Source organism: Dipteris shenzhenensis, chromosome 33 (genome assembly GCF_047967505.1).
Source record: "Dipteris shenzhenensis isolate YYH24624 ecotype China chromosome 33, Dip_SZ_1.0, whole genome shotgun sequence".
NCBI lineage: Eukaryota > Viridiplantae > Streptophyta > Polypodiopsida > Gleicheniales > Dipteridaceae > Dipteris > Dipteris shenzhenensis.
In genome coordinates this window covers 26,010,988-26,035,008 of record NC_141628.1, presented here as the reverse complement: position 1 = coordinate 26,035,008, position 24,021 = coordinate 26,010,988, and the positions used below count along the sequence as shown (strand labels likewise).

General features: G+C 46.1%; 1 protein-coding gene across 6 annotated transcripts in view; it reads right to left on the bottom strand.

Moving 5' to 3' along the window:
- LOC147879883 (uncharacterized) overlaps window positions 1-20,971 on the bottom strand; it is a 29,717-nt gene extending 8,746 nt beyond the window's left edge. For 4 of the 6 annotated variants that reach the window (XR_015540650.1, XR_015540649.1, XR_015540648.1 and 1 more), the window contains exons 1-3: window positions 19,978-20,971; window positions 19,447-19,595; window positions 18,807-18,938 (exon numbers count right to left, since the gene is read on the bottom strand). Coding sequence is in view for 1 of the 6 variants with exons in the window: in XM_087371660.1 (XP_087227786.1) it covers window positions 18,807-18,938; window positions 19,447-19,595; window positions 19,978-20,428 (732 nt within the window). In the remaining 5 variants the exon portion in view is untranslated. The remainder of the gene's footprint in view (window positions 1-18,806; window positions 18,939-19,446; window positions 19,596-19,977) is intronic. The other 2 variants (XR_015540651.1, XR_015540652.1) reach the window with 2 other exon arrangements.
- Window positions 20,972-24,021: the final 3,050 nt, after the last annotated feature.

Sequence of the window (24,021 nt, the reverse complement as noted above, 5' to 3'; positions counted from 1 at the left end):
CCACAATACCCTGATGCAGTCCCTGGTGTACTGAATCAGCCCTAGAGCACATGGCTGCGGTACATTTCCATCCCCTTCCTAATCTAGCCTCAAATAGGGTGGGCACACCCACAAAGAAGCCCTCACTCAAGAGGATGTCACTTCCTCCTTTAGGTCTCGATTGAGGAAGTATCGATTCATATCCATCTAAAAGATGGGCCACTGCAAATGAGAAGCAACCACCAACACTATCTTGATCGTAGCCATCCATGCAATGGGAGCAAGGGTATCTTCATAGTCAATCTCGGGGTGCTAGGCGTGGGCGTATCCTTTAGCCACAAGTATGACTTTATGTTTGTCCACAGCTCCATCTCTCTTCCATTCCTCCGAGGTTGGCACCTTATCTCGCATGATAGGATTCATCAAGACAGTTAACTTGTAAGGGTGAAGCTTCTAGAACCCTTTCCTTACCACGGCAAGATCTACAGGGGCCGTCCTCTTATAGTCATGCATCGAGGATGTTCGCGACACCAAATCTTTCAAGGTTTCGATCTACCATCATAGTACCCTCTAAGAACTAAGCCTCCTAATCATGCAGGTGCTCTTCTACATTCGGATCAGATCCTGGTACAACAACAAGTTCAGGTTCTCATACATGTGTTGGCTCACGAATGGGAAACAATGGCTCAATCATCATAGTCTCCTTGCTCTTCAAGAATTGATGGCTGATCCACAACTAAGGTTAGTACTTGCTCATCAAAAATTACATCTCGGCTGACCACAACGGCTCTCAGCAAGATCATACCATCTGTATCCTATAGACTGAGTATTGTAACCAACACAGGCTGTCTTGTGGGATTTCCCCCTCTGTTTCGTGGGAATATGGACATATGCATCACACCCAAACACCCTAAAATGAGACACAATCATTATACGCCTCGAATGGAGTTATCTTTGGAATGGCAATCATTGGAAATTGATTAACGATGTAACAACTGTTGCTACAGCTTCCCCCCAAACGAATCAGAAAACTTCATGGTGCTCCAACATCATACAAGCCAGTAACTACCCTTCTCGAATGGAGTGTCGATGTTTGCAAAATCTCTCAAACTCTCCTCCATTGTCCGCCCAAAGGCACTTCACAGGCAACCCAGATTCGGGCACCCCGGATTCTTTCTCTACAAGAGCGCACCGCTCTTGAAACCGGGGGGAAGCTAAGTCTTTCTGAGACAAGAAATAGACCCACGTGAAACTGCTGATATCATCAATAGCAGCATGAAGTAAAATGCTCCCTCGAGAGTCAAGACCTGAATAGGACCACAGAGATCCATGTGGATCAACTCTAGGGGCTTCAAAGGTCGCCTTTCAGCCTGCTTCGAGGAATGGCTTATCTATGCTACTTCCCTTGAATACAGGAACAGCATTGCCCTTGCTTGCTACCCACATCCGGCAAACCAAGAACCATTTACTCCCAGGCAACTCATCGTAACACATCCACATTCAGGTGACCAACCCTAACATGTCACAAATCACTAATAGTCATCTCACATGCTGCACTACAAGCGGCTCGTACTCCGCCTAAAGAAAAAAGGGCAGCTGTGAGATGTTTCTTGCTTAGACATTAGATGGCCCCTAATGCAAACTGCGTCTTCACAGTAAACTGCCCATTTTCCATCCTTTCTGGCAGCCTTGACTTTAGCTAATTCACTTGCCTTATTCTTGACTTTAACTAATTCAGTTGCCTTATTCTTGTGAGAGAGAGAGACCCATGTGAGGTGGGCTCGCATCTCTCTACACTCATCATCAAACCAGGGGTTTTGAGGCATCTTCCCAGCTCGTACCCGTGAAGATCGGGTCGTAGGAAAGGATCTGGTCGAGGTCTAAATCACCCTCCAGTAGGGCCAGAAGCTCTAGGGCTAAGTGACACACATACACTAGATCAAGGGCACGGTCGAAGTGAGGGTGTCTCCCTGTCTGGAGAACTCTATGATATCATCATGTATCGTCTCATAAGGGCTGTGTTCCTCTGTAGTGACATCATGAGCATATGATTACGTGTCTGGAGGGAAGTAGCACACTACAAAGAAGATTGGTCGGGCATCTAGTAGCAGTACTCGTATCCACATATGATGTGCATATTCCTCTTTTCGTACCACAGATATAAGTAGTCTCGAGTGTCTTGAAAAGGACAGCTACACCTCCAGAGCCTCGTACTCCACTCTCTCCTCAATTCTCTCCTATGAGCTGACTCCCAAATGTATCCTGTCACTGTGGGCAGCCCTCTCTCTGGGCTCTCATGTGTCTCAGTGTAGAAGATGATGTCTCTGTCTATGTATGTCTCCGAGAAGCCCCCAGGGTCAGACCAGAGGGTGCCATTGCAATCCCACACTGCAATCTTCAACTTACTGTGTGCTCTCATCTCATGGGTCTGACACCATCATGTGTTGTTCACTTCACTTCCCATCTTTCTGCCCTCTCCCGGATTATCACCTTCCCGTCTCTGTAGGCTGCCCATTTCCCTTCTTGCCTTGCTGCCATAACTCGCACCATCCCCTCCCTCCTGTGCTCTTGTTGTAGGAGTGTGAGATCATCATCCAAATAAATTTTGGTGCCCTTCAGTGTGGTCCTCATGTCCATGAGGGTGGCTCTATCATTTCTGTCCGCAATTTAATCACCATGAGCCTTGTCGGTACATCTGCCTTACCCACTCTCCAAAAGTGAGGTTGACACCCAGCTTTTCAAATAAAGCCTTGGCATCCAACTCGGGGGTATCTCCCACTGTTAGGACGCTTACTAGTACATTCATAGCCTTGCTGTTACGCCTCTTTTCCTCCTCCAGAGTTTCAGAAATGAGCTCTTTTTTGGGTGCGATTGTGCCTTTTTTTAGTACATCCTTCCATGCAAGCATATCGACCTTCCCCTTCATGATTTGTTGTGCGAACTCAGCATGTTTCCCCTGTGTAGTGTCTTGTAAGGCTGCCATTTCTTTCTTTAGTTGCTCATTCTCTGATTTCAGCTCATCAATGAGCTTACATCCCTCTTCTAAGGTCCCCTTTGTGTCCTTGAACTGCTTCATTTGCCCTTTGATAAGGTTCAGTTCTTCTTGGATAGGTGGCTGAAGCTCCCCTTCCTCCCAATGTGCACCTGCCTTTAACTTCTCATTCTCATCTTTGAGAGTGGCGACTTGGACTTCTAGCATCTCAATTTGGGAGGCAACAGAGTTGGTTTTCTCATCAAGCATTTGAGTTTACCTCTTTGGCCCATTTCGTTTGCATTTCTGCTTGCCATTTCTTCATATCATCGTGTAATTGAGCACGTAGGTTGGAGAGCTCATCGTTCCTGCTCTCCCCTAGTTTCTTTTGTATGCATTCAATCTCAGCATCCTGAAATTTACACACATCCTTGATTGTTGATATGCATCATTTGATGTTCTTGTCTTCTATTTTCTCCGATTTGGTCCAAATGACACTATACTTGCGCTCCTTTTTGCCTCTTCTTTTCTGGTCCTGTGGGCTGCCCGTTATCCCATTTGGTCTCTTTCTTGATCAGTGCTGATGGGCTGTTCTGTATTTGCAGGTACGATCAGTTGGAGAGGCTTGTAGCAGCCCCCCTTGCGGGGGAGGTGGGGTAGGTCGGTGGAGAGGTTTGTCGGGGCAGGCAATGTACCTACCAAGGGCCCTGTAGGGGCTACTCCTAGCAGCCAAGAGGGCTGCTGAGCTACCACCTAGCTTGCAGCAGCTCCACACAGGGGCGCAACAGAGCCAGCTCCATGACGGAGCGTACAGCAGGGGGGCTGTAAGCAGCCCCTAAGAGCAATCCCGTGGAGCAGATCGGGGACCTACAGGTTCCGTGGAGCAGAGAGATCCCCCGGGCGATGCAGGAGGGGCAGAATGGAGGGAATGGCGGCGGCTGAGGGTTGAGGGGTGGCGAGAGGGCTGAGAGGTGGCGGGGGGGTTGAGAGAGAGAGATTATCTCTTAGATGGAGCCATATGGGCAGCAAGCTGCTTTGGGACAAGTTGGTTTCCGAAGGCAACATTCCACTCGACCATATCTTCACTCTACGGGCCGTCATTGAGGAGGCGAGATCGAGACCCTAGAAAATCTACGCATGCTTTGTAGACTTTCAAAGCATTTGACATAGCCCCACATGCCTGCATGATTAGGAGACTTCGATAGATGCAGATTCCAAGGGATACGATCTAGGGGTGATGAACCTATATGGGTCAGTCACAGGGAGAGTACGGGCCCTCAGAGGTCTATCAGATTGGATTGAGAGCATGATCGGAGTAAAGCAAGGATGCCCCCTCTCACCGACACTCTTTGGGCTCTACATTGATGAGATCACGAATTTCATCGATCAACTAGGAGGGGAGGAATCCTTGCTTGCTAAGCTGATGATACAAATACTACTGTGCGCAGATGACATGGTCCTCAATTCCTCTTTAGTGGCAGACCTACAAAAAGAGCAAAGGATGGAGGGATGGAGAGAGCTTAGAGAAGGTGGAGAGAGCAGCAAGGATGCACAAAAGGAGTGCAATGGGCGAGAGGCGGCGAAAAAAGGAGCCAGGCGGCGAAATCGCGATTTTGGGGGTCTAGGGAAAAAACAGGTTTTACGAAACGACGTTTCTTGAAGAAGGCGTTTCTTCAACGCCGTTTCTTGAAGAAACGCCGTTTCTATTTCGCCGTTTCCGTTTCCTGCCACGAAACGGCCGTTTCGTGCAACTATGTGACAAAGGATGGCTATTTGACACATTTGTGAGGCCGACAACCATGTATGCAGCACCCTTCTTGAAGAGCGACCTATCGACGATCGATTGGTGGAGATTTCAGGGGCTACAGGTGACTACGGGGTTCCAGGATGGGTATTACAGCTATAGATGCTATAGAATGGGATCAAGAGGCCTCTTATAGGCCTAAGACAGAGAGGCATTGGGGGGATGAGGTGATCTTAGATGGGATGGAGTGATAGAGGATCATGATAGTGGGTAATTTGGGCTGGATATGGTCTATTGACCTAAACACAATCTTATTAGGTCAAGAGGGAGCACATTGGTGCCTTTTGATTTGGAGGGTAGATGTAGGAGCTTAGACCCCACTCCTTTAAGGGACCACTATTAGTTTGAGCAAGATGCTCCTTACATCTCGCAGCCTAAGGCCGTGAACGATATCTTTCTTCTTTTGGATGGTGTCACATTAAGGCATCGGCCCATGGTTGGAGAAAATTGGAGGATGATCGCATGTGTCTTTGCTGTATAGATAAATCAGAGTAAGCCCTGTTAGAAATGACCCAACAGAGGGTACGCACAGTGGAAGACTGATAGTAATTCCCAAGAGCTCACACAGAGTGATGTGGGGTGTGGAATCACAGACTTCTTAACTTATGTGCATAGATGTGCAAGCCAGTAAATAGACAATGCTCATAAACAAATATAGAAGCAACCCTTTATATTTCCGTCCATCCACAAAGTAGGACAGGATACAATACCAAAAGGTTCTCCTACTATATGTAAAGCGCTTCTAGATCTCTGAGCCCGCGTGCTCCACCTTGAGCAAATGTAGACTCTCCGTCTAGATCCCTTCCACCTTGCCGTCCGGAAGCCAGCCTAGGTGGGCAGCACCTTGAGCTCAGTCTGCAGCCCTATGTCAGTCTCCTTCTCCTCCTGTGTGTGGTCCAAGGGTGGGCTTGCTGCTGCTGCTGTCTGCTCTCCAACTGCTGCTCCAAGTGATGATTGAATTAGGCCCAATGGCCTCTTTATATAGGCCCAAGGCCTGCTCCAAAAAACCAACCAGCAGCATCATTCTGGCCGACCCTAGCAAGAAGGACCTGGTTGGCCACCTAGGCCCTATGTGCTAGGGAGAGTTTGGCTGAGCTCACATAGAAGAGCTTGTGCTGCACTCTCTCTTAAACCGAGACTATCTGCTACTTGCTGATATGTCTATCCCGACATGGCAACTGAGATATCTCTTTGTCTGCCCCCTCAGAATCCACTGAAAGCCAAGGATTGATCCTCAATCGTGGAGCTCTTGGACCTGCTCTGTCTCGGTAAGGAAGCCAACAGATTTGGCCCAGTTAATCCTAGCACTGGAGGATGCGTTGTAGAAATGCAACGCCCCCTTGACCGCCTTAAGGCTCCTTACTGAACCCTCTACATAAAGCGCGTTGTCGTCTGCAAACTCTGAATCCAATAGCTCCTCCTTTTGTCAACTCATCCTGGTGAGGCCTGCAGACTGAGATCATTACAAGGGTCCTTGGCCCACAACACTAGGGCTTTGGCCCTCCTTTCAAGGGCAGATGCCCTCCTATATATTCAGGGTCCAGCCCCCCCCAAACGTGCTGCAAACAGTGCGCCTCCATGTCCTAGATCCATCGCAATCTGTCCCAGACTATCTTGCCTCTGCTCCAGGCTTGTTCCAGCTCTAGGGCTCCTGCTTGAGCTCCGTACATGTCCCGGAAACCAGCCATACAGCAGGCGTCTGTAATCCGTACAGATCTGCCATGCTTCTGCACTATTGTGGCCCTCTGATCTGCCCATAACAGCTCTAGATGTGCTGCCCACATGACAGCCATGATGCTGCTGTCTATGTGGCAGCCTCTTTCTCTCTTTTTCTGTGGGGTACTGCCCTAGGTCTCCCTCCCCATGCTCTCCTCATATGGGGGCTTTCAGATGGGGAGGTGACCTTTCCAACACCCCCTCTCACCTACACATCTCGGCCCAATGCCAACACATCGATGACAATGCTTCAGTAACTCCCTGGTCGTCCTTTCGAACACTTCGATGTCAAAATCTTTTCCTGGATTTTCATCCAGTGGCTCCTGCTCCACCAGGTCTGGTTTCACTTCCACACACCATCCTGGTACACACGTCCATCTTTGGTAGCATCACTTGGCACCATCACCTTCTGTCACATTCCTGCCTTCAAACTCGAGCAATCCAGCCGTCACGATCTTCCAGTTGTCCCCCTCATAATGAGTGAACAACCTGGAGTCTTCCAGGCACCATGCTCTGAGGGTCTATTTCAACCCGTCCTTCCTTTGGCAAGGTCTACAACCTAGATAACCTAGACCATGAACTCTCGCTGAGTTCTCATGCAGGTACTCTTCTGGCTTCAAGCAATCTGCGTCCGAGATTTGAAAAAGCACCAATACTTCCCCTTCTGCCTTCGAAGAAGGCCCATTCCTTCCAATCTCGTATCACCTAAGACAAATGAAGAGCAGAGTCTCTCCACAGCATGGTATAAAGGCTCAAATGCAAAATATTAAGTACATACCAACTGTTGTACTGCCTGTGTGTTTGCTCTGAAAGCAAACACTATACCTCATCGAGGCACCTACCAAAAGCTTGTGTAATCCCGTACTGTCCCCTTTTGAAGTGCAGCATCCATCTGACCATGAGACCCCAAGGCCCTCCATGGAATCCACCCTCGTGTCAGTGTCAAAGACCACACACCTAAGAGGTACCAAGTGCTCCATGCTGTCCTTCACCTTCACAAAGGCATCTGACTCCTCGTCGACCCACATCTCTATGTCAGGCATCCTTACTGTGGTTTCTTGGTCAACATATCTGACCTCGGTAACACTCGATGATGTCACCAAGAACAACTCTTCGATTACCACATTTGCTTTGGCCTCTCCCTCTGAATCTGAGTTGGACTCATTCCTTTTCTTTTTTCGATCTGCCTTTTTCTTTCTGCAGTCCTTTGCAAAATGTCATGGCGTATCACAGTAGAAGCACTTCTTCTTCTGCTTCCTCTTGGAAGTGTCTTCGTCATTAGAGTTCTCTTTCTTGGACTTGCCACTGTTAGGCTTGCCCTTACCTTTGCCAGTGTAATCCTTCGCCAACATCGCCTTATTGTCTTTGTCGTCGTTGTAGAGCTTCTCCCTAGCTTCCTCTTGTAGCAGTAATAGACCCAACTCCTCAAACGGCAGAGGTTTGGTCCTCTGTCCTACTGTCATAGTCGTAACAAAGCTCTTGAAACTTCGAGGTAGCCTCCTCAGTACCATCAATACCTTCTGACTAACTACCTCCAGTTGATCCCTCACCACCTTGACCTTCGTCAAGTGGCTATATACCGTATCTCCTTCTTCCATATCAAGATTGTAGAGTTGATGCTGAAGAAGCGAAATTCAGGAGGCATTGTTTGTCTCATACAAATCCTTCAGAGTGACCCATGCCTCTACTGACGTCTTGGCCATCTGGATATGTGGAAGAATAGAGTCCGCCGTAGTCCCTGTGATTAAAACCAAGGCATGGGCATCTCAGTCTTCCCAAGCTTTGAGCTCCTCTCTGTCTACTGCCATGAGTATCTTCCCTTCCCTGTCCACCATGTCCTCCAGCTTCGCCTCCACTCCCGTTGTCAGTTTTCATAGCTTCCGAGCCACTAAATGACTCTGGATCTTCACCTTCCAAATCGGGTAGTTGGTTCCATCCAATTTCCCAGACTCTTCGAAGTTAGGGATAGTGAATGAGAGAAAACTGGGGGAGGAGGAAGGGAGAGCAGGGGATGAAGAGGCTGTAGCGGTCGACATCTCTACTGTTATACCACACACCAAAGTCAACCAAACTCAAATTTCAGTAGACCAGAACTCTAAACGCACCTGACTGAACCCGAGTCACCCTCCTTCTCGCAAGGGCACTGTCCTCCAATCGTGGAAGTCGATTCCCAAGAGCTTCTGAATCAGGGTCGTCCTTCAACAAGGTCCCTACCTTCAGGCTCCCACACCTGTGAGCCTCCTACTTGGGCTTTGATACCAGGTTAGGTAATCCATACAGATCTGCCATGCTTCCGCACTATTCTGCCCATAACAGCTCTAGATGTGCTGCCCAAATGACAGCCATGATGCTGTCTATGTGGCAGCCCCTTTCTCTCTTTTTCTGTGAGGTACTGCCGTAGGTCTCCCTCCCCTATGCTCTCCTCATATGGGGGCTTACGGATGGGAGGTGACCTTTCCAACAGCCCTTGGTCCCACATCAGATCATATAGGCCTCTAGAGTTCTCTATGACACTACTACATAGACAGTGACATATCTCCATAGGGTATAGACCTTGCCTAGTTGGAGGCTACCGATGTTGGCATTAAAGTCATCCAGATGACTAATCGGGAGTGGGGTTAGCACAGCTTGGTACGCACAAATATCTAGTCGGTTTCAAAGTAAGGGTATTCACATGGACGCCCTCCCCCCCATGCTCTTTCCCTCTAGATTCCACGAGATGAGATTAACCATATCATACGGTTGGATCTACTCCAGCTCTATACATCACGACCTTGGGGGGAACCATGAGTTTCCCACCAAGATCCAATTCGACCATGCTCACTTCTTGAGAGTATAGGAGGATGGAGTGATTATCAGGCCCCAGTATCTTGACAACAGAAGGGTCTCACACGCCTTGAGGATTGCCATCGAATAGATAGATACGGGTTCTGTCCCAATCAGCTAAGGATCGAGGCAGGGGGAGCCACAGACATACCTAGAGAGTAGCGGATTTGCAAGTTATGCAGACACTGAAAGAGGCGGAGACAAAGGAGCACTTCCTATGTACTTGACCCGCCTATTATGAGATCTGAGGATGGTATCACTGTCTCTTTCAGGAGGGACACGGGTTCGGGCCCCCATTACATCTAGATGTTGCATTTCAGGTCATTACGTATCTATAGCGAGTCAGGAGTATGGGGATTACACCTCCAGGCGTAGCAAGATACCATGGCTAGCACTATCCTCTTCTATGGCACTTGCAGCAGGGGAAGACCAGAGGTGCCGGTATGCACGCACAGAGAGATGGTTTGCGGGACTAGGGCTTCACATGGACAGACTACCTCCATTCTAGTACAGCATGGATGCTCTCTTCTCTCCCCTCCTGTCACTCGAGGTCAACCAGGTTATCCGTAAGGATCTACTACAGCTACACACATTCCAGACCTGGTTGGTCCTAAGTGATCTCCCAGTGAAACTGGGCTTCTATAGAGATCACTTCTTACATATCACAACGGAGGGTTTCGTTGATCCACTAGGATACACACAGATTCACCTACCCCACTCGTTGAGGATCTCTCTTGGGCAGTTTCGGGTCTCTTCACACAGACTTCGTATCGAGAGCGGCAAAGCAGAGCAGTTACCCAGGAAGAAGCGCATATGCACACTGTGTGACATGCAAGAGGTTGAGATAGAGGAGCATTTCATCTTCAGGTGTCTTGTTTACTATGAGATCCAAGGGCGATTTCATAGATAGTTTGGGGTTTTAGCCCATTTCCTCTCCTACCCAGACCAGCGGTGTTTGGTTGGTTTCATTCATGAGATGCTTAGACACCGCGAGAGAATACTCCGACCACGGAGACAGGAGCAGCCTTCTTCCTCGACCGATACCTCTCAGAGCTCTATCATGGAGTTCTTTCAGCCAGATCACATAGACTCCCACAAGACGAGGCCTCGGCATGACCGTGACCCGGAGCGTGTGACCCAACAGCTCAAACAGAGGGTTGACACACAGATTATACTTGGGGACATCCCCTCCTTGTTTAGGTTTAGTGCCCGACCGACGGGGGTCACAGTGGCCCTGGTTAGATGCAGAGCTACGACTAGGAGACGTACCAAGATTTCACCCTTGAGGGGCCGACAGCGCTCTATTGCTGACCTCATACCTCCACTGCCTCATCCATCCTGATGTCTTGCTGCTAATGATGATGATGATTATGATGATGTCGATGCTGATGCTGAGATTGATACATATAGTTGACTATCGACATGACTATGTTGTACTTAGGACTTAGTACTACCATTTTGCATTTTTTTGCATTCTGCATTGGTGTGGATGTTCGTTTAGTAGCTCCACTACCACAGCTCATTGTATCAGGTTTTTCACAGTCTCATAGACCCATCAGTCTTCCGAAGACTTTAACAAACTTTCTTTCTTTCTTTCTTTCTCGATTGATCCACTTCCATCAGTAGGTCTGTGTTTGCCTCTATTTGATGGAGATGTGGCGACACAATGTCACCAAGTTGTAAATACTCCAAGTAAATACAAAGTTGACCTTCATTTTGCTATGGTCAAAAAGTTTTTCTATTTGGTCAAAGCATGACTCCAGTCAATGAGGCTTGACTTCGGTCAAAGAGCCTTGGCTTCGGTCAAGGAGGCTTGGCTTCGGTCAAGGAGGGTGGAGTCTAGTAAACCAAGATATTCCAACACCGGTCGAAGAGATTTAACTAAGGAGCCTTGACTATTGGTCAAAGTCCTTAATTATGGCAAAAAAGTCAAAGAGAATTTTGACCTTGGTCAGCCAGATAATTAAAGTGTGTGTATTAAAATTGCACAATGGGGATGCCCACAAAGACTAGGATTACTCTAAGATTTTACTTTGCATGCAAGCACTAACAATTAATGGGTGCCATGGTCTAGTGCCTTAATTTATTGCCCTACTTTTATGGAGCACAGGTACATCCTAGCAGAGGCCTACGCCTGCCTATGACCAAGGGACTAGGAGAGCTTTATGACGATGCTATCCAGTGGCTTGTTGATGGCTCTAGATAAGGTGAAGGGGGGACAACTTCTACCTTCGAAGTAATCAAATGGAAATTAATGAAAACATGGTGTTGAGGGAGAGAGAGACGGAAGGTAGCATAGGACGAGAAAAATGTTACAACCAAATGTACATGGGATGACTCCCAAAGTGACACACATAAAACTACTACTGGAACTCCTAGTACAACACACCAAAAACACACTCTTGGCTGTGATTTCTCCAACACCCCGCTTCAGAGCAAAGAGTGTGAGACCCAACACGTAAGGAGTAGACTGATCCCCCCTCCACTGCAATACTGCAAAGAGCAAGTCCAACTATCCAACACCTCCCGTGTGATAGTGATTTCTCAGTCAGCTTGCGACCGGCAAGGGTAGACCATCACTTGTCACCTTCCCTTACTCTGATGTGGGTGGTCAATACAATCATACCAAAGTAAAAGACAATACAATCATTTTTTGGGACAACCCAGGGCAGAAGACCCTCATTGACTCCAAATACATTCATTTTAGAGGGACTACTCAATGCAGAGAGCCTTTATTGACTCAACTCAAAATGCACATTAGATAGGGCCTAGAAAGCCCAAGAATCCCAGTCACAATGTTCCTCAAGAGTAACAATATTTTTTGCAAATTTGTAAAAGAAAAGGGCATGTTGAGGAATGGCTCACCTTTTTTTAAAAAACGCAGAGCTGAGTCTGTGCTTGTAATTAGCAACCTTCATGCAATAAAGAAACCAAGGGGGGGGCTAGTCGGTTATGGTTCTGGGCCCTAACGTGTGCACTATGCAAAATTTGAATTGCAACTGAGATTTCTTGTCTTGAATCAAAGATTGCTCACAGCAAAAAACAAACGGCCATGTCTTCGAGTCACGCTTCCTTCTATTGCATTGGTATTAGAGCATAGGCTCAAAGCCCATACACGCTCTGGCAATTTGGGCAGACGGTCGGTGACGTGCAACTTCTAACATAACCCCGTCAAGTTTTTCTTTGGGTGCAATTGCCGTTCGATGACTATGCAAGGGTTTCAGTGGTATCGCATGTTTATGACACGTATACCCGACCTGCACATTTGGGGGTTCATCCTACGCACATGCGATGTGCTTCATGAAGGTAATCGGCGGCCAGGGCAGAAGCAGCAGAAGAATGATTCTAAAAGCGAAGCTCCAATTGGGCCATGCTGACCGTCATGTGTATTGGAGGCGCACGGTTGAAGCACAAGAGAGCCGACGACCTGCTAATTGACAGGCATTTGTGCATGGCATAGGCGCGGGAGAAGATGCGTGACGTGGCCGATATACATTACACTCTCGTGGGGAGTAGTCCATGATGGGCGATCACAAAGAGCAGACACTCCTAACGCAGAGGAAAAAAGTCGAGGTAAGCCAAAATTGGCAAGCAATTAGAGGACGCCCCAAATTAGCGTTGTTGGCAAAGCATAACCCATGGGAAAGCACAAGCATGCAAGTTGCGCCAGGGAGCTCTACTGCTCCCACTCACTAGAGAGTGTGGAGACGGGCTCACTAACCACTAGAGTGATTGGCGTTGACTACAAATCGTGTGATTCCATCCAGAGAAATTGGAGTTGATTGGAATACACAGAGAGGCCAGGCAATAAGCCCATAAACAAAGCCTCGTACCACCTTTCTAAGGTTGAGCTGGAGGAAGTGGTAGTATAGGTGCAGGAATTTCTTGAGAAGGACTTCGTCTCTCATAGCACTTCTCCCTTTGCCTCCCCGGTGCTTCTGGTGAAGAAGAAAGATGGATCGTACCACATGTACATTGATTACAGGGATCTAAACAAGGCCACTATCAAGAACAGGTTTCCAATTCCCAGAACAGATGACCTATTCGATAAACTCAAGGGTGCTCAGCTATTCACAAAGATAGATTCGACGTCTGGTTATCATCAAGGTGAACGAAGGAGATGAGCACAAGATGGCCTTCCGCACATAGTGGGGCTTGTATGAATTCAAGGTGATGCCTTTTGGATTGACTAATGCACCGGCAACCTTCCAGGCGCTGATGAACAAGATATTGTAGTCACTTCTTTTCATATGCGTGGTGGTTTTCTTTGATGATATCCTCATTTACAGCAAGGATAGGCAAGCGCACATTAAGCATGTGAAGCAAGTGCTGGAAATTTTGAGGATGCATCAGCTTTATGCAAAAGCCAGCAGATGCACCTTTATGGCAAAGGAGGTTGAGTACCTGCAGCATATTGTGAGTAGACATGTCATTCGGGTGGATCCCGCAAAGATGAAATGCATCAATTATTGGCCACAGCCACAAAACCCCACCCCCGTTCATAGGATTTTTAGATCTTGCTTCCTTCTATAGGCGCTTTATTCACAAATTTGCCAAGAGGGCAGCCCCTCTTACTGACCTCATGAAGGATAATTTTTGGTGATCAAAGGAAGCACAACACAGCTTTGAAGACCTGAAATCTCACTCATGCACCTGTCTTGGTATGCCCTGATTTTCACGTCCTTTCATTGTGGAGGCAGATGCTCGTGGCAAAGAACTGGGGGCTGTTCTGAGGCAAAAACACGGGGTAATAGCCTTTGAAAGCAGGAAATTTGATGCCAAAGAACTTCTTCCTCACCCAGCCAAATTTGTCATATAAGCCTCTGTCATTGACAATTTCCTGAGGGAAACCATGATGCTTAAAGACATGCTCAATGAATTGCCAAGCAACCTGTGAGGCTGAATACCGGGTCTTAGTGGGTATGAAATGGGTGTGTTTTGTCATTCTATCCACCACAACATAGATGCTGTCCCATCCCCTCTCTGTAGAAGGCAATCTTGTGATGAAATCCATTACGATGTGCATCCATTTGCCCTCTGAAATGGGTAATGTCCCCAAGAGACCTGCGGGTAATTGCACCACTTTTTTATGTTGGCAAGGCAAGCATTCAGCCACGTATTTAACCACATCCCGCCACATGCCTTCCCAGGTAAAGCTCTGCTTGATTCTTTCATATGTTTTAGTGACACCTGCATGTCCAGCCGTGGGAGAGGAGTGCATTTCTTGCAAAATCAAATGTCTATATTTTGAGTCTGGCACTAAATAACTCCTGTCCTAGCACCATAACAGCCCATTATGCTGACTAGAAGGCTTCTACAAATATGAATATATGGGAGCTGCCTTAGAATTTTGCAGATAGAATGCCATGAATCCACTCCTGATATATGGTAGAGATAGCATACAAGTTGCAAGCCCACATCCTGGACAACCACATTTTCCTTCCCTTTTTTGTATTCAATGTCAAAATCATAGGATTGGACTGCAACCAACCGCATGGATCACTTTTGGCAAGAGTTATTACAGCAGTGGGTACTTTAGTCACACCTAGCACTGCATACCATCCTGAGACTGATGGACAGTTGGAAAAAGGTGAACAAATGGGTGGTGGAATATTTGAGGCACTTTTGTCATGATACCTAGAAGTCTTGGGATAAATAGTTGGCACTTGCTGAATTTTGCTACAACTATACCAAGCATCTCTCCATTGGCATGAGCCCATTTGAGGCAATGTACGGATGCAAGATCGGGATGCCTTCTTCAATTGCTGATATGGCTGTGAAAAATCAGCAAGCACGGAATGCCTTGGAGAGGATGGATGGCCTTCTGCAGTTGGCTAAAAAGAATATGCAAGATGCCTAATCCAAGCAAAAGAAAAATGTGGACGAACACAGGAGATATTTGTCTTTCAAAGAGGGAGGTTATGTGCATTTGCGTCTCCATAAGAACCGTTATGCCTTGCTCAAAGTTTAATAACAACACAAAGCTTGCTCATAGGTATTATAGGATCATCCGCAAAATTGGAGAGGTAGCATATCAGTTGTGTACCTCCAAGATCCATGATGTTTTCCATGTGTTCTTGCTGAAACCACATGTGGGACATCATGTCCATGTTCTTCTTGAGTTGCCACCTCTGGATGAGGAGGGCCACATCCTCTACGTCCCGGAGCGCATCATGGGTTTCAAAGACCATGTACTCCGAAACAAGGTCTACATAGAGTATCTCATCAAGTGGCGGGGATTCCCTGAGGATGAGAATTCATGGCAGCCAAAAAGCATTGTCCAAGACCACCCCCATCTCCTACCGGGCTGATTAGTAGTTGCTGTTTGCTGCACTTTTTGGAGGGCCATGCTGTCATATTTTGAGGGAAAATTCTATGGGAAGGGATGGCTGTAATGAAGGGGGAAAAGGGGCCAATTTAGAGGACCTTTAGAGGCCTCTTAGGTGGGAAATGTGGAGGGACTATATAAGTCCCCATCCACCCCTTATTGTACACTTTTTGATGTGGCATCTAATCCTATCTACTCCCACCTCCTTCCTCCTACGTGCTGCCTACACTCTCTCTTCCAATCTCTCTCTTTCTCCCCTCACCCCTTTTCTCTCTCCTCTCACCCCTATTATCTCTCTTCCTCTCCCTCTTCCCCCTTTCCCTCCTATCTCTCTCAGGTCGTTGCTCAGCTTGCTCAGCAATAGGTGCAGGTCGTCCTAGTCCAACAGCAGCATCAGAGGTCCAAATCCTAGCTCGTCAGCAGCACCTCTCCTTCGTCACCTAGCCCCGAGCTAGGTTTCAACGAGCTCAGGGGTTAGCTTCAGCCAGGGGGTGATTGTTATATACGGCTCAAATGGAACGGCCTGACCTATCTTTGAAATCTCACTCTACTGGAACCCCAATACCACCAACTTCTACTAGGAAACCTCTTTATTCCTCAGTTGCCACGACACCCTGTCCCTACGCAAAAACATACCATCGAGGTGGTTTTGAACGACCTATCCTTGGACAGTATGATCAGATTTATTTCCCACAACATGTGAGAGATCTGATCTACAGCAACAAGTAGACGCTCTCACATCTCAAGTACAAACTCTCGAAGGATCTAGTAAACAGCATGTGATTGTTGAGACAATGCAGATATACAAGGCTTTCCCTCCTAACCCTCAACTACTTCTATAGTAAAGGATCTTGTACAAGCTAAGGTACAAAACATTAAAAAAGAAGTGATTGTAGAGGTAGACACAAAGGCAAGCAAGACTGATATTCAAGCAGAAAGCAAGGAACAAGAAGCCAAACGAGAGAATGCATTGAAGATAAGGATTGAGGGGCTTCCGGAAGGTTGGTTCAAGGTTGAGGATTCATACAGTGAGACTTTAGCAAACATCAAAGCAAGCCACTCCTAGCATTGAATGGGCGGGAGATGATGATGAGGATTCCGTGACTAATATTCATAATTCCAAAGGACATGCTGTACTCACAGTTAACTCAAGGGATCTACGACTAAAGCTCCTATGCCAATCATACAAGCTCAAAGGTACTAAGATTTGGATATCCGAAGAACTCGCACAAGCCCAACTAGCCCAAAAAGGAATGGAACTAGCCAAGATCAGGGCTGAAGGAAGGAAGGAACATGGGTAGTATATCGTGAGGGTACAGCCCTCATCAAGGAGTTCAAATCAAAATAAAAAGATTATCAGTCTTAAACTGATGTATGGCTGATTATATCTCTTTTATTTCAATCTACAATGTAGGTAATCTAAATAACTTGGAGTTGCCTTTTGCACTCCTTGGGAGCTGCCTTGTGCTTTCTCTAATCAATGTATTAGTTTGGAGGTTTCTTTGTTGTCCCATAGACCTATGGTCTCCCGTGGACATTAATAAACTTTCTTTCTTTCTTTCTTTCTTTCTCTCTCCTTCTTCCTCTCCCCTATCTTCTTCCCCTTTTCTGCCATCTCTGGCCCTTCACCAAATCCCCCGTTCATTGCATTGCCTCAGCCCATAAGGCTTGGATGAGTCACTCTTTGATTGTACGTATGCCCGCGAGGCCTCTCGAAGACGTTATAATATCTTTCTTTCTTTCTCTCTCTTGCAAAGAGCATGCCACATTTGCCAGATTCGAGCATCAGTTCATTTCATCCCACTCAATTTAAAAATCTCTCTCTCTCTCTCTCGCTCTCTCTCTCTCTCTCTCTCTTGCACTCCTTGGGAGCTACTTTTGCACTCCTTGGGAGCTGCCCTGCGCCCTCCCTAAGCTGATGTACTAGATGGCTTTCATGTTGTCCCATAGACCTCTTGGTCTCCCGTGGACGTTAATAGACTTTCTTTCTTTCTTTCTTTCTTTCTTTCTCTCTCTCTAGTGCACATTGGGTGACAACAAGAGAACTCTCATTATCCCCAACTACATGCCCAATCCATCATAGAACTTTAAAGGACATAAGAGAGTTTAAACAACAGATGGTAGAGAGGAAAGAATTTCAGCTCCCATACAAGATGCCTAAAAGCTATACAATGGTAACTGAGTTTTGATCTCTTACTTGTTACATATCACCAAATCAACTTTCTTTTAGCACATACGCTTAGTGTATAAGTTCCATGAACAATGACGTTACTTAAGCCGCAAGGATGGAAATTCAATCCATAAGTGATGTGATTTCTTGGTTTTGTACTGTCCATCGCATAAGTTTTGAGTTGCAAGGGCCTACTTACTAGTTACATATCACCAAATCAACTTCTTTTAGCACATACGCGTAGTGTATAAGTTACATGAACAATGACGTTACTTAAGCCACAAGGATGGAAATTCAATCCATAAGTGATGTGATTTCTTGGTTTTGTACTGTCCATCGCATAGAATACTACAAGAGTCAAGGGTTGGGTTGCTTTGGTTTGATTAAGAGTCGCTGGCCCTCGAGGTGTAGCTGCCAAGCCAACCTAGACCAAAATAGTGGAGGGGAGCAAGGCTGGAGACAGCCTAAGATATGTTGGCCCTTCACAATCACCTTCATAGGACTAGAATATATCCAACCTTACAAACTAAAATTTTTATAAAACAAGTAAAAAGCAAAAGTAGGCCACATCTCCCAACTTAGTCGAGCAGCTTCTTAGTTTTCAACAAAGTGTAAGACTTATCAGATTACATCACCATTTGAGCACTTATTTGTAGAAAAGGCACACTTCCTTTACTGTGGGATTCTATCCTTTTTTGAATTCCAATCAAAATACTCGAGATGTAAACAGATGCAGGGAGAAATAGAGAGAATGATGATGATGGTCAGGTTAACATCCATTGGAGGCAGAATCTGACCCAATACAAAATGCTGATTTCAAGGCTCTCTAGCAGGGGTGATAGCATGCATGCATATTCTACAACAGTTACACAACAAAAAGCACAGAGAGAGAGAGAGAGAGAGAGAGAGAGAGAGGGCATAAAAGATCAGCAGAAGTACTAGCAAGGCCAAAAGAATGTGAACATCTTTCAAGGTGTAACCAATCTAAGTGACGAAAACGTCTTGCTCTAACCTCATATGTTACAGTTCCCCCAGAGGTTGCAGGTTGGCGAAGTGTAACGTTCGAGATGGCACCATTTGCAGATAAGATGCAGATAGCTCGAGGCCCTTGCTGTGAAAAAGAAATGATCTTTGTGGCTACGTCCTGCATAAAAAGAAACAATCAAACCAGCAACGACTGGGAATTCAATGGCGACATGGATACAGACTAGCCCAAAATTCAGTCCGAAAAATCTTCCAAAGTAGTGGGCATCAAAGAGCCCGTCAACGTAGGCCCTTTCTGCTTGCCTATATGAGCAGTCTCACGTGGACTGAGTTCAATTGTCCGTCAGCCAAAAGTTATACTTGGGCAGAAGTCAAATATGAATGCACCCAAAGAATGTGCAACTTTCTTTGCCACGTCGGATAATTCACCAAAATGTAACTTGCTTGCGTTGAGAATCTTCTAAATCTTTTGCAAGCCAAGGATGATGCTGGACTGTAAATCATCACTAAAAGCTAACAGCTCCAATGGATCGCTGCTCGACAAGATCCACAATTGAGAACTCAAAGCATTGCATACCACTTAGCGCATTACTTCAAACGATATCCAATAGCCCAAGCAACTAGAATTGGCAACCTTACAAGTATATGCGAGCATCATGAGTACGCACCTCGCCTGCAGCAATTGTGATCACATGTGGAGTAAACCCAACCCCTGCTGTGCCTGCCAGCCACCCCCCTGATAAGCATGCATGTTGCATAAACTCTTTAATGAGGATGGGATCAAAGAAAAGAAGTAAAACAAGCAACGCAGACAGGCCTGCACAAACGGGGTGCTTATTTACAACGTAATGCATGTTGGAAGAGGTTTCAATATTAATTTTTAGCTTGCTATGCGCGAAAAGTGGCTTCAAATTGACCCCTTCACTTCTCTCGCAGTTCAGACAGCAGCTAGACTTATTTAATTTAAGCATAAGCCATGCGGTTGCCAACCATGTTTCAATTTCTACGGCGGTTCTACGGCGGTTCTACGGCGGGTGCGCTCACCACACGATATCAAACCATCAAGCTAGGAATATACAGCAAATGGACTAGGAAAACCTAGCGCACGAAATGTGCCAGGGTCTACCTGATACTGCAAATGACGCAAAAATGATTCCAAGAAAGAAACTAGGGGGGGAAAAGAGTAGGAAGTTTTGTACCTAGAGCCGCTAGCTGCTGTTTCCTTCCTGATCCAGGAGGCCGCCCCCGAGCCCGCTTCTGTGAAGGCGACACCGCACCGGCACCTGCAGAGTGTGGACCGAGAGCTAAGGCCATACTCCCATCAGGCCCGTACTTTCGGGGTCTTCCTCTTTTTCTCTTTACAGGCTCAGCTCGACTAACCGTCATACCCATGTTCATTCCCATGTGCATGCTTACCGGAATTGGATGAGGTCCAATCCCACTGCTCATGTCAGTCCCGTAGGGAGGGGGACTTGGATTGGAGGCGTTGGAAGCTACCACCGTGGCTGTTCCGGGCCTCATAGGAGACGGCGCATGAAGTCCTGGAGGCAGTGCCGGTGAAGCAGGCATACCTGAAGGCGGAGAGCTTCCTGACGGAGCAACCATTCCTCTTTGGATTATCGCACCAAAAGAGTTCGGCGCTGACATCATGCCAACCTAAGGGCATAGAGTTAGAAAACAAATTTGTGGCCTCCGGTCCTCCTGTCCGTGCTGGAATACTGCGAACGGCTAGATATGCAAGAAGATGGGCAGCATATAGCGTGCAGACCAGCTCCGCATTGCAAATTGTAGCTCAAAGAGATAAAATCGAGCTTCGACTCCTGCAATGGCTATGTATACATGCCCATGTTAAGAGCGGTTGCCACATTCAGCGCCACGATGCAAGAATGCAGACAAAGCCCACCCAAGCAGCCAGGGTAGAAGCCACGGTATAATACCAATCTCCGGCTGCTGCTTGCACAGCAGCAATTGAAGCCGATACCTGCCTCAGCAGGCACGAAACGCGCCAGTAACAAGTTACGACGTAGAAGATGACGATGGAGACCGACACCCAGAAGCAGTGGGAAAGCAACTAGGGCAGGAAGCAAAAGCTCGCTGGTATAATTTGGGCACCTATCGAGAGAACCAAGACGAAGAAGCCGATGTGAGCATTAAAAAGCGACCATTTCGAAGTCAATAGTGAACGGAAACAGGGACTAAGTTGTATCAGAATTATGATTATGCCTCCGCTAATCTGGCGGCGGAATCCCATGTGCATTGTTTTTTTTTCCCCGAAAAAAGAGAGATTTTATTCGAAAAAATAAATGAAAATTTAAAACATTGATAGTCTGCTGGACCTCAAACAAGATATAACCACGAAAAGGACATAAGATTCTCAGTCCTCCAAACATGGTGAACAATGCAAGCACGAATAATATGCCAAACATGGAGTTGAAACTCATTCATCTTGTCCCAATCACCAAACAGCACTTGTTTCCATTTGGTCAAACTCACACTTGCGCACCAGACACGAATCCTACACCATAACAGGCGCACTGTTACACGCCCCCAAAAGAGATGAAAATGATCCTCAAACACAACCCATGTGTATTGTTCACCTACAGGGTTTTGTCTGAGTTCTCGATTCGATTTTCCTAATACACAACCTCCTATTGGATCACCTCTTGGGAAGAAGGTACATCCAAATTTTCACTCTAGAAAGGGGCTTATAAGAACTCAAGTAGAGCATCCCTCCAAAGTAAGTCAGGCATCCCTCCGAACATCCACTACCTATGGGGAAGAAGGTACATCAAAGTTTTCATCAAGTAGGTCATCCCTCCATGAGCATTCCTATATATGTAAACTAGTGGCCTGAGGAGAGAGAGAGAGAGAGAGAGAGAGAGAGAGAGACTTAGAATAGATACTAACTGTGTGAGAGAGAGACAAAGCCACGAGATCAATGTGATAGATAAGATTGCAGCTTGCAGAGAGCAAAGCCCAACATACAGCATGATACGAATTGTGCAATTTAATGAACATACGAATATTGTTAATGCGATTAGAGATAATCCTTTGAATCTAGCCTACTCACTATCCATATCTCGTCTCTCTCATCTCCCCCTTTCATAACATGAGTGCACCCAAAGCAAACTCTCTTAGTTCTTCGACATATCAAGTTCTCATATACAGATTTACACATTGACTTCATAGCAAATCCTACAGAAATGAGAGTTTCAAAGAAATCAACCGCGCAAACATCTTCAAAAAAGAGTTGCCATCAAATCTATCATCAACTGTTTCTTTGAATCAAAACGCTACCCAGTTTGCCATGTTTAAACCAAAGGAGCCAAGTCTGACCAAATCCACTACAGATTAGGCCAACCAAGCCTACGAACAAACGCTTCTCTTCAGCCTCACAATCAATGTCTCAAACACATGTGATCACCTCCTTGAACATGGTCAAAACTTTCCAAGGTTTTCATGTTCATATCTTCGAAGATCAACACAAAAACAAAAACCGATGTCACACTCCCTTAAACCACTCTAAAGCCAAGAACAAGGCTTCTCCAACATGGCACAAAAGCTCCCTTACACAACTTGCAAAGCCAACAAGGGTGCTCATCAAAGTAAGAAAAAAGACTAAGCCAAACACTTCATTCTCATTTGTCATTCATGGCTCAAACCCAATTGAGAAAGTAAACTACATGATTTTTTAATATTATTAGAAGTGAAATCTATAGACGCGGACCCTAGAAGCATAGCTGCAAAAATTATGCACATGTGACTTCACGTAATGGATTATGGACATAATAGAAAATCGTCCAATGTTCAAACGAAGAGGATAGGACAATAAACAATACTTGGGATTACCTATAGCAACCTTGTAGCAACATTCCTTATCTCCACAATCCAACTATAGGTTTTGCAAAATGGCTAATGAGACGAAATTGTTTACATGGAGCAAGGAAGTAGAACAGGTGCACCATCTTCGATAAAGGATGTGGAAGAGCCGTCGAGAGCATGCCCTTCATGGTGAGGTGTCCCATATCCCCCTAAACATCTATAGAGTCTACACCATTTAAAAGGAACTATGAAGCACAATGCAATCCTCAAACTCGAATCATTGAGCACCTGTTTGCCATGCTTGCACACGACGGCTCTCCAATGCGCAAAGGATCAACCAATCCCAATGCTAGTGTTTTGGCATTGCTTCTCACAAAATAAATTCCTAGCACAACAATCAACAACTAAAGAAGAATAAGAAAAGTAGCTCGAGCAAAGGAGTTCACAAATGCCAATGTTCTATTTTCTCCTCCCCAATAAGCAAACAGGCATGCATAAAAAAACAAAGCAAGCACATGCACTTACTCTACATACGACTTTTGCAAATTGCAAAAGGTGAGTGTTTGACTCTCTCTCTCTCTCTCTCTCTCTCTCTCTCTCTCTCTCTCTTCTTCTTCTTCTTCTTCTTGCAAATTGCAAAAGGTGAGTGTTTGACTCTCTCTCTCTCTCTCTCTCTCTCTCTCTCTCTCTCTCTCTCTCTCTCTCTCTCTCTCTCTCTCTCTCTCTCTCTCTCTCTCTCTCTCTTCTTCTTCTTCTTCTTCTTTTTCGAGCTTTTCCTTTGCATATGACTTTTACATATGACTGAATTGCAACTTTGTTTGTAAACAGAAGCAAACATGTCTCTGAAGAAAAGCTTGAGGTTGCTAGGAAAGATTAGCAAATCTAAGAAAGAGCCTTAGATCCCCTCTCCAACAAAAATAATTGTAACAATGGAAAAGGGGAAGGGCAAGGCACTTCAAACCCTTTCAAATGAAGCTTGGGTGGAAGGTTTTCCTTAAAGCTAGGCCAAACATCTACTAGGACCTAGAGGAGTGGATGCAAGACACTTGGGGCACCCAAGACAAGGCAAGCCGGTGAGGCTATCACATTGGAATCCTAAAGAAAGATTCTATGAAGACTTTATTTTTGTATATAGAAGGATATACCAAGCTGGCACAGTCATGAACAATAAGGTGGGCATTGTATTGGCCCGAGCATATGTTGCATCTATTAATGGCACTTGGGCAGATTGGAATGATTTTGCCTACCATCAAGAAACCAATGTGAGGAGTGCTAGTCAAGACAACACCTTTATCAAATAGGAACATGTTGCAGGAACCCCATTGAAAGGCCTTACAAAGGAACATCCTGTGAAAACGTCCTAAGTACTGTGTTGTGCGAGACATTGGCTGAGGATCAACAAGTAGTCTTATTTGATTGGA